The sequence below is a fragment of the Pelmatolapia mariae genome, linkage group LG16_19 (genome assembly GCF_036321145.2).
Source record: "Pelmatolapia mariae isolate MD_Pm_ZW linkage group LG16_19, Pm_UMD_F_2, whole genome shotgun sequence".
Classification (NCBI taxonomy): domain Eukaryota; kingdom Metazoa; phylum Chordata; class Actinopteri; order Cichliformes; family Cichlidae; genus Pelmatolapia; species Pelmatolapia mariae.
The window spans coordinates 57,689,847-57,701,001 of NC_086241.1; the positions used below are offsets into that span (position 1 = coordinate 57,689,847).

Below are 11,155 nucleotides of genomic sequence, written 5' to 3' on the forward strand. Positions count from 1 at the left end.
TTATGGGAATTTTTGAACAACTGCGTAAAAATGTACTGTCTATTCTTTACAACTACCTTTTAAATGTTAATAGTTGTGGTGCCATTAATCAGATAAAACATGTATTTCGCTAGCGTTATTATTAGTATTTTAAAACGTCACCCAGTTTCAGATAGCCTCACCTTAGACATGTATTATGTCACAGAAACGGGAGGAAGGTGCATGCCCGTCCGGCCTAAAAATGCAGAAGATGGAGCAGTTTGGGAAGACCTTTGATCCCTCGCTCCTGACCTTGTGTTATTTCAGCTACCAGAGGCACCCCAAGGCAAACAAGTTGGGCACGTTTCCCCGCCGTAAACATTATCCTTGTTGCATCAGCGGCCTGGGAGCGGAGGAGGGTGGGCAGGTGGGTGCACAAGAGGTGATGCAGCGATAAATACGTTTACAAAAAAAAAAAAAAAAAAAAACCATAAGAAAGAGTCCATTAAGACAACCCCAACTGGTCTTCTTATGACAAATAACCGTTCATGAAGGCAAACACAACCCCAGCGTGGGGGGGGGAAAAGTAATTTACGCGTTTTTAAAGACACGTCTAACCGACTTGCATTGCCGTTGAGGCACTATAATTTGTTCAGTTTCTGAGTTTGACGCCATCCTAGCAAAGGCGGGAAAGCTAATCATAATATAGGCATCCAGCATCCAGCCTGCAGAGCTGTGCGTGCTGAAACAAATACCGAGAAAGACTTTGTGTACATTCTGGCCCCTCAAAGCCGCTTCGGTGTTTAATGTTAGCAGAGGTTTTCAACAATATTCCTAATTGCACTGCAGCGCAGGGGTGCCGTTTGATGTTTACATGCACGCTGATCTCTTTAGATTGTACAGAGATGAAGGTCAGTCATGCACCGTGGCCTTCTTAAAATATGACACGGAAAATCCAAAGCATGTGTCAAAACGGGGAGTGAGCGAAGGCGCAAAATTATGGCGTGTGTTTGTTTCTCGTGTCGGGGAGCAACAAATCTTTCTTATTGCTTGCAACTGGGGTTTCTGTGCAGGAAAGTGCTTGCGTGCTGAACATGTGAAAGTAAGGAATATCCCCTCTATAAGACACTGAGCTGCAAACATTGAGCTTGAAAGGCAATCGCGTAAAGGTTAAGAAATAAAAGGTAATTATGTTATCACATAAGAACCTTAACAACCTGCATTCCATTAACGCTCGCTGGGCATAATTGGCTAAAAAAATTGGCCTGCTTTGCGCAGGCTAAGCGTAAAGAGACGTGCAGCTTAAAATAGAAACGTGAAAATAAATAATTGTTTAAAAAAAAACAACAATGATTTGAATTGTATTTTTCTTTTGACACGTGTCCGACTAAAAAAAAACCCCGAAATAATACCTAATGTCAAATGGGCATAAATTGAAACCTGGCCATGGTTTTTAACTGTGCCATTTATTTTCAAACTGCATGACAAGAGAGATTCATTTATAAAGATTAAACATATTCGCCTCATTTTCACCAAATCGCTGGCGCGTTTGGTCTGCTTTGCAAATTATATCAGTCTATGCTCGACGCCTGAAAGAGAATAAAAGAAGAAGAAGAAGAAAAGAAATACTTGGGTGACAAATAAGAAAAAAAGGTATGATAACCTTCAAGTGCAATGAGATACAATTTACAAACATCAACCAGCCAATTACATTACAGAAAAGCAATCATTCATTTCCTGCCATTTCCTTAATGATGCCATTTAAAAGCTTGAGATGAAAGTTAGTGTGGCGGAGCATAAAGCCACACAAAGTCGGGTCTTTGGAGCTGAACTTGTATTTTATTTTGAAAGGCAACTAATTATTATAAATACAGCTGCATAAAATAAAACTAGTTACTGCTGGGGTCGAAAATGCACATATTTATGGGGTTTTCCCCCCTATAAATAAATTCACATAATATTTCAGTTGGTGTTTCCTTGTTATGCTCACAAATAGGAACCTGTTTGTCATCTATTTTTGGTATCTTCACATCATTGTTGAAAGAGTGAAGATGCGATCCCGTATGGATACTGGATTGCACTCAACCTGCCTCAAAAACAAAGCCATTCATGGTGGCATGTCCCCGGTTTTTTGGATAGCAGGACGAGTGGGACCTGGGTGTGTGGGTGTGTGTGACACTCTGAAGTTGTCATGACAAACTTCTGGGCCAATGATAATTTAGGTCTGTGCAAACTCGAAGGCAAATGGGAGGGTCCGATCCAATCAGCGGGGGGAGAACCCTCGGAAGCCCAGCCTCCTGATTTCAACAGATTGAAATGTAAGCCTGTCTCCAGCGCCGTCAGGAAACAGATCGAGAATTTTGTCTCTCTTGTTCCTTATCGCGCAAGAAGATTTTCTTGGACGCGATTTTAGACAGTGGACACGCTGGACGCGGAGCAGGATCCACGCAGGAGGCACAAAGCGGACACCGTATTCTTCATTTGCGGCTTTAACACGATGGGTGAGTTCAGTGTTGTATCGCTTTTTGGTTTTTTGACAGGGATGCAGCGATCGGTGCAACTTCTTAAAGCAAGGTGGGGGAAATTTAGCGAGATATCGTCTGTGGTGTTTTGACGGATTAGTTTAGTCTTTAATCCAGTGGAAATAAAACAGGACGATGAATTATTATGTGGAGGTTACGCACGAATTTTGGCACTTCCCACCGGACATCGGTGTGAAATCTACCCTGTATGAACGACAGCTATCAGCGATCACTTAACACAGTTGATCCATAACTTCAGTTGTTTAGTGGGAGTGAAAACTTTGCTGGAAAAAATTCAAGTTTAAAATGAAGTGCAAATGTGAGAAGGTGGATTTTCCCCCCGTCGTATATAAATAACAAAACTTGAAATATGTTGACTGAGGCACAAATAAACTATCAGCATATCTGTTGAAATTCATATCTGTAATATAAGCATATATTATTTAAATATTCCGGGATTATAAATAAGGGGTCGTTAGCAGTGTGGAGGGCCTTGGGTTGGTTACCTAATCGCTGTCTCACTGTTGTGCCCTTCTGTGTGTTTGTTTTTGACACCAGAGCCTGCCTTCGGTGAAGTGAACCAACTCGGTGGTGTTTTCGTAAACGGCAGGCCGCTCCCCAACGCCATCCGGCTCAGGATAGTGGAGCTGGCCCAACTCGGGATTCGACCCTGTGACATCAGCAGGCAGTTGCGCGTGTCCCACGGCTGTGTCAGCAAGATCCTGGCTCGCTACAACGAGACCGGCTCCATCCTCCCGGGGGCAATCGGAGGCAGCAAGCCGCGGGTCACCACACCCACCGTTGTCAAACACATACGGACATACAAGCAGAGAGACCCGGGGATTTTTGCCTGGGAGATCCGGGACAGGCTACTCGCTGACGGGGTTTGCGACAAGTTCAACCTGCCCTCCGTCAGCTCCATCAGTCGGATCCTCCGAAACAAGATTGGGAATCTGTCCCAGCAGAGCCAGTATGAGTCGGGCAAGCAGGCGCCTCATCCACCGCCACAACCAACGTTACCCTACAACCACTTATATTCATACCCGACGTCCAAAGTGCCCACTCCCCCTGGCATGCCCACCCTTCCCGGACACATGGCCATGCACAGGATATGGCCTTCCTCGCACTCTGTAACTGATATTCTGGGGATACGGTCTATTACAGAGCAACAAAGTAAGCATGGCTACATGGAGGGCGGTTACATTTGTTTATTGCACCACATATAACCAACTTTTGAAGGGGTTTTGCGCGCAAGAGTGCGAATGTGTGTGTGTGTGTGTATGTGTGTGTGTGTGTGTATTTGGAATAAAACCGGCACTTGTTTTTTTTTTCTCCCTTTGAGTTAGTGTAATTGTTTTTATAGGCCTCCAAAAGTAACTATTGGAACGTTATAAACCCACAGGCCTTTTTGGAGAGAGAAAGCTTAAATGCCATTTGACCTGCCTGCTGATATTGATTTTAAAGGGAGGCAGGTTAGTTCAGAAACAGATGGTCCAGCTTGCAAGAATAATTAAGAGGCGGATGTGGAATATTAGAGGGACAGCGGAGGGAAAGGCGGTGAGACGAAGTGTATCAAAATGAGGTGTGCTGAATGTTTGCCATGACTTGGAGCGAGTCGTTTTGTGCAGAACTGTGCATTCAGCGGTTTGCCCGATTCAGGCCTCAAATAAGTATCTCGCATTAGAATGCGTTTTCTGCTGCGTGGGTTGTGTTTTGTCCACATGCAGGTAGGCCCAGATAACTTTGCCTTGTACTCAACAAAACCGCAATTGTTTTGGAAACAGTGAAACAGGATCCAGCATAAATCAGTGCTAATGGTCGGCTCGGTGGTGTGAGAGGGCTTCTTCTAAGAGCTTGTTTTCCAGTGACAGGAAGGGAAGTGTTGTCAGTCCATTGCCGCAATCCTGTTGCTGTCAGGATTCAGGGCTGCCATGCAGAAACACGCCCCGGCCTCTTCCACTTCCACCGCCATGCAAAGCTTCACTCGAGCAATCTAAATAACATAAATGTAAAGCAGATATCCACGAAAGCTCACGGGGTGGGGGGTGGGGGGGAGAGAACAGTGTTTTGAGGGGCTGCCTTTATAAACAATTTATGCATTTCTAAATTATTAGCAGATGCTTGTGGCAGGTTTTTCAACGCTGAGTTGAAGTTTTTAGTACATTTAGTGAAGTGAGAGATTTGCAACATAATTTTTAAATGGGTTTGGAATTAATGGAAATGATAGGAAATAAAATAAAATAAAACACGTGCACGGCTAAAAATGTAAAATATTAGTGACTTTGTCTAGGGTAGTTTTTATTTTTACGCACACGGACAACACATTCAAAACTCCCGAGGGTTGATAAAGTCGCAGAGTGTTATAATCTTAATATGTGCAGCACACAGTTTGTTTAAAGCTCTTTGTCGAAATTGTTGTGATTGCTTCTCTCACAGTAAACAACGGGGAATCTATGTAGTGTGCCCATCATGCACAAGAAGGAGACGGTGAAAGTCAATTCAATTTGTCTCCGACAGCGAGACAATTTGGTTTTTTTTCCCTAATATCCTTGACCCAGAGAAAGGGAGTCGCTTTAGCCATAACTTAAAAAAAATGGATTAAAAAAAAAACAACTACATTTAGTCCCATCGATTCTGAGCACATTTTCTTTACGGCGAATAAAATAAATAAATACATAATTAAATGAATACATTAAAAATATGACAGATAATTTCACCTTTGTGTTAGGTTCTCATTCACAACCCTAAAGAAAAATATAAATTTACGACAAAAGGCAATTATCAGGCAAAAAAGACTTTTCCCAAACTTTTATTTTCAGAAGAGATTATCTCAATTTCAGACATCTGGAACATTTTTGAAAAAAATAATGCAGAGTCTAGGTTTCATACACTTGAAACTCGGCTGAAATACAGTACATCGGATAATAGATAATACAAACATAATTGTTTAATGGCTCAAGGAAACATTTAAAGAAGCATTACGCACAGGAAAGACCTTCAACCTACGTGCTATTCATGCCTAAATTGACAAATAATCAGTTCAGAATGTCACAGGGTTTATTGTCTTGTGCAACCTGGCTAACCTGCGGTTAACGGATGCATGAATCACAGCAGCGGCCTGTGCCGGTCTTTTTTCCCCCTAACCTTAGCAAAATCTCCTCCTGACCTCCCTCTCTTCTCTCTTTCTCTTTTGCCCCCCTCCCAGTTAGTGACAGTCCATCCTTTCCCAGCACCAAACTAGAAGAATGGAGCGCTATTAACAGGACTAATTTCCCACCAGCAAGCTCTCCACTAGTCAATGGCGTGGATAAGGCGCATTTAGAACCTGAGGCAAAATACACACAGGTAAAAAAGTGGAAATCTCAATTTTTATTTTTTTTGTTTGTTTTTTAATCAGGAGTACAGAAAGAGCGAAAAGAGTGTAGGCTATTATTCTACTTGCAGACTTGAGTATTCTTCTATTTTAACAGTTAGCATGGAAACTTCCCCTTTCACAGCATTAATGCGCTCCTTCTGCTGGCTGGGGTGCATTTTTATTTCACTCTCTCTTCTCTTTTTTTATTCTGGCTTTACAAGGGGCAGTTCGTTTAGGCCCTGCTGCTTGGTCAGTGCTTTTATGGATGATTACAGAGCAGATTATTTAACAATAAGCACATCAAAGGGGGTTTAAATAGCCTAGTTATTATTAACTTTTAGGATTTTGAAAATTAAGTGTAGCGTGCTTCACACTCGAGACAATGGCTGGACCCCTGAATAACAGCCAGTTGCCGCCTGTTTTCGTTTTCCTGGTAAATTATACAGTATTTGAATTGGCTGGTTTTAATGCTGTAGCCTAGTCAACGACAACCATCATCCCGTCATTTGTCTGTGAGTTTTAAAGTAGGCTTTGGGATACTGTTGTGTCCTTAATGGCAGTCCTGCAGCTCTAAGCGTCCGGTGCATTCGTTATTTTGCTGGAGCGGTTAAGTCCACGCTAAAAACGCCGACTCAAACATACAACCGTCAAAAATTAATACACGAATCGTTACTGACTTTCATGCAACTTAAGATGTTTTTCGTTTTATTTCCTAATGTTATGTAGCTTTAATAAAATGTATATGAACAAACTCAATGGGCTGCAAGTCTGAAAGTGATTGGTTAGATTTTTATTCAGCTTTATCTCCGCTCTTCTATCTAAAACTAACACAGGCCTACACACCACTCATCGCAGGCCTTTAATTTCATTTCCCCCCCAAATCACGCTTGTGTGCGCGCATGCTTTCCTTTTCTTCTTTTATTTTGAAAGGGCTTGTGATTCTGGTCACTGACAGAAAACGTTTCCATGCACATCATTTATTTTGCTACTTTATCATGGGGGACTTTTCATTCTCATTATGCAGGGAAAAAAAAAGATTGAACCGATGCTGGAAGATTAGGAGCGCTCAAAGTGGACGCACACTAACTGTCTGAGCGGTTAGCCAAGCAGCTATACAAAAACAGAAGTGAGCCATTAAATGCAGAAAATAACAACTCCATAAATTACACAGTTTATTGCATGAAAAACAAAGAATGGCGAAGCAAGAACTGTTCCACCAAAACACTGAGGATTAAAATGTGCCCCATCACTCCGATTTTATACATGCAGACTCTGCAGCCTGCTAAGATCTAATGTGACTTTAGGCTTTGTTAAATTTGTGTTTGTCAGACAGACTGAGACGCAGGGAAAGCGCGCGGTCTTGCCAGGATCGTGTTCAAACAAGATGGCTAAAAAAACCTTTCTATCTATCAAACTACAAATCACTTTTTACCACCAGTTTCAAAGCACGATCTTTCTTGCAGCGGCAGGGAACTTTTCGCTTTTGGTTTTCTTTTTTAATTTTTCTAAAGGTTGACTTTCAGTTAAGAAAACTAACCAAAGCTGGCCAATGAAAACCTTTGACGGCTTTATATTTCTGACAAATTTCCTAACACCTATTTTTCCATAAGGACCAAGACCGCGGCTTGAAACCTTTGGCCTCTGCTCTGAAGGCAAGCGGGCAGATGCACCCATGAGGCCCGTGTGTGCTTCTCTGCAAGATAGAGAGCATCATTAACACAGATTAAGGTTAAATCACGAACCGCGGCTCGGAGTTAATGCAAAAGTGTTTTAAAAACGCTTGAAAGAGGTGAAATGTTTAACAAAACATAGCCTTCATATTATATATATGTCTAAAATATTTATTTTAAATTTGTACTCTCTAGAAATTTAACAAAAAATAAAAAATAAACTCGTAAATGTCCCGAAGTTTAGTTTAAATTATTTATTTAAAAAATAAATACAGGGATTAGAGCAGCAGTAAATTCGCTAAAGTTGGTATATTTTGTCGCATAATCGACCAAATACACCAAGTGTTTTATTTATTTTTTAAGTATTATTCATAACAATGAAACACTTTAATGTTATTATTAATATGAATTTTAAAACTTTTTAATAGTAATGTTAAAGTAAGTACAAGTAATGTAATTCAGGTTTAAAAACGTTTTATATATAAGGAGGGCGGAGGATGAAAGAACAGGTCCGCCTAATAAATTATACAATCAGATTCAAGATCAGTCCCATAAATTCGCCCTTTGTATACTCGTTTGATTTTGTTGACTTTGTGTCAGACAGGTGTTGATTCAACTATGTGGTCATTCCTGAGGCTGCAGTTAGTTGTGTTCTTGCAGTAGTCAGTTGCATAAAACTGAAAGGGAGTTTCTTTTCTTTTCTCTCTCTATATATACTATATATCTATATCTATGTTTTATCTATACCTATAGATAGATAGATATTGCCATGAGCCGAATGTGTGTCTGTATGTATAAGTATACCATGTGCAAACACGAGGCTGTGCGTAATATATGATGTTTTTGAAGAGTGGAAATGTGTTAATTTTGGGGAAACTGTTTAATTACATTTGTTGATTTAAATAGGAAAAAAACAACAATAATATAATGGGCTGTCTGTGCAGGACTTAATGAAATACATTTCAGTATATTTGAGTGAAGTTATGATACAAAACACCCGCATACTCATACACACGTGGTCAAACACCCACAAACAACTGCCCCAGACACCCACAGCCACCCAGTACAGACCCACAGACACCTGCAGGCCCAGGCCCAGGCCCAGGCACACACACACACACACACACACACACACACACACACACACACACACACACACACACACACACACACACACACACACACACACACACACACACACACACACACAGCTTTTTCTCTGTACTTATGTTTTTATAATCACCGCAAATGCCAGTTAGGAAGATAATTTTTCATATCTCTTTTAAGATAGTTGCCAGTGACTTTGTCAGTCAAGCAAGTCTATGAAAATAAGTCAGAGGAACAGAAAAGATCCCAGTTGTATAGGAATAATTCTCAGTAGTCCGGGACCACCCAGGAACAGAAATTCTGCCTCCCTGCTGAAATGCTTTGGTGAATTCCTCAAGTTAAGTCCTGTCGCTGTGCCAGAGAAGCAAAGCCCATTCCTGGTTCGAACCATGATATTTCCCCTCTGCGTGCCTTTTCACTCTCAGTCTGTCATGACATCCGTTAAGTGCCGCCCCCAACCAGCCTGTCTCCCATCATATGGCGCAGTTTATCAACAACACTGGTGCAATGTCCACTTTTGAGTAGAAAACAAGCTCCATATAGTACACGTATGCTTCCCGAAACTGGGAAAATATTTATTTTCATGTGGCAGCTGTGAAATTAGAATTAAGCTCTCTGCTGTTTATAATTCAACCAGCATCACTTTCACTTTCTTCTACAGCTTGCCCCAGTTTTTCTTTCCTTTTCTAATTACAGCAGCTGTTTTTGTGTGTTTCCCTGGGATGGGCAGAAATTTTTTGAACTTATTACAGTCCCTATTTAGGAAAATGTCTGTGGCAAACAATTTCTTTTTGATCATTTTTTAGAAAAGGAAAATGATTAATGATGAAATGAGTTATTAGTGACTTTTTAAACCTATAATTAAGAGGCTCTTATCTTAATCTTATTTTCCCCTTTCTTCTTTTAATCCCAGACGCCGAATGGCTTGCCCACAGTGAACAGCTATGTCACAGCACCCAGCATCCCTCCCTACCACCCTCCCACCCAAGTGTCACCCTACATGGGGTACAGCGCCACCACGTCGGCCTATGTGACCGGACCCACATGGCAGCCAGCCAGTGGCAATGCTCTATCTCCCCACAGCTGTGACATCGCCACTCCGCTGGCCTTCAAGAGCATGTCAGCCAACCGTGACGTCATCCACCCAGTCGCCGCCTCGGCGCTGTGAAGTCAACTCCACAGACTGATGGGAGAAAGGGGGGTGGGAGGGGGTGAAGGGGAGTGGGTTGGGTGAGAGACGGAGAGGACATTCAACTCCAAGTCTGTCCGTGGTGGCAACCGTTTTCCACTCCCACTGCCACCTTTCTATGAAGGACTCGGCCCCAGGACTCATATTTGCGCCACTGGGTACATGATGCCCCTCCGAGCTAAGCGCAGTCAGACCAAAGACACGCAACGAATAAAAAGCCTGTCAGTTTTTACAGCAAATGTGTTGTCTAAAAGTACTTGCAGGACAGGTGTTCCAAAGACTGACATATGACTGCTACACCATCCATCAACATAATTCCTCTCAGATTCTTTACTGCACATCTGCAAATGTCTCTGGGCAAAATGGGGTAATGTATAACTTCATGAATACAGAATTAAAGAAAAGGGAAAAAAAACTTTACATTAGTGTTTCAGGGTGCTTAATAATAATAATAATTGCTATTGTTTTTTTATGTTTGTATGCTTTTTGTTTATGATTTGATAAAAGTAACTGTGTTATGGAGCGTTGTTTTCCACTTCTCTAAAAGTGTAGCCTATGCAAGAGCTTCAAAGGGAAGTTTATTTATTAGATTAAGGTACGTTGAATGAAGTGCAATTAGTCTTACAGAAAGCATGGAAATCTCCACGCACATTTAGACAGAATTGGCATTGGGCACATTGGAGTCTAGAGCATTAACATAATTAATTGTCAAATGTTGCACAATGAAATTGAATGTATCTTATTAAATTGTTTGGCTTTTATTGGTCTTCGTGGAGTTTTCTGGCTGTTTGGGGATTCCTCAACACTTATTATTCGGAGAACAGAAAACAAGTGCACCATCACAGCTTAAAATATTTCATCTCTTTTTCTTCAAGCTATTCTAGACTCAGGGCATTGTGGCCTACTGGCCTGTTTTACATGAGCAGGAAACTGCTTTCCATAAAAGAAAAAAAAAAAAAAAGACGTGTGCACGCTGACAAGGCCTGTATTTTCTATTACCATGCGTCATGGCTCACTAGGAAACTTCATCAGAAATGCTTTGGGAGCACGAGTGTTTGGGACCACTTGAAGCAATTCTTTGAAAGTCCTTTGGCCATTAAAAATGGGTACATGTCTTCTCACCTCATTACATTTAATGCGGTCCTTTCTGTAATCATAAAAAATTATACCTGTGCATTAGAGTGACAAAAACACAATTTGAGTAATTTGGGTTCGTACTATTTTAACGGATTATTCCCATAAAAAATTATAAATAAAAATAAAACACAAATGAATAAAATGTGCAAAACATAAGAGAAATTTGGACATTTCCCACTGCAACCAAACTGAAAAAAAAGTCAAAATGCAGTGTATA

The 11,155-nt window shown here is 41.2% G+C and overlaps 1 protein-coding gene across 1 annotated transcript; it reads left to right on the forward strand.

Moving 5' to 3' along the window:
• Positions 1-220: 220 nt before the first annotated feature.
• Positions 221-9,780, forward strand: pax9 (paired box 9). Its single transcript, XM_063497746.1, has 5 exons — positions 221-385; positions 2,372-2,459; positions 3,039-3,653; positions 5,686-5,825; positions 9,526-9,780. The coding sequence occupies exons 1-5, from the start codon at positions 221-223 to the stop codon at positions 9,778-9,780; spliced, it is 1,263 nt and encodes a 420-aa protein (XP_063353816.1).
• Positions 9,781-11,155: the final 1,375 nt, after the last annotated feature.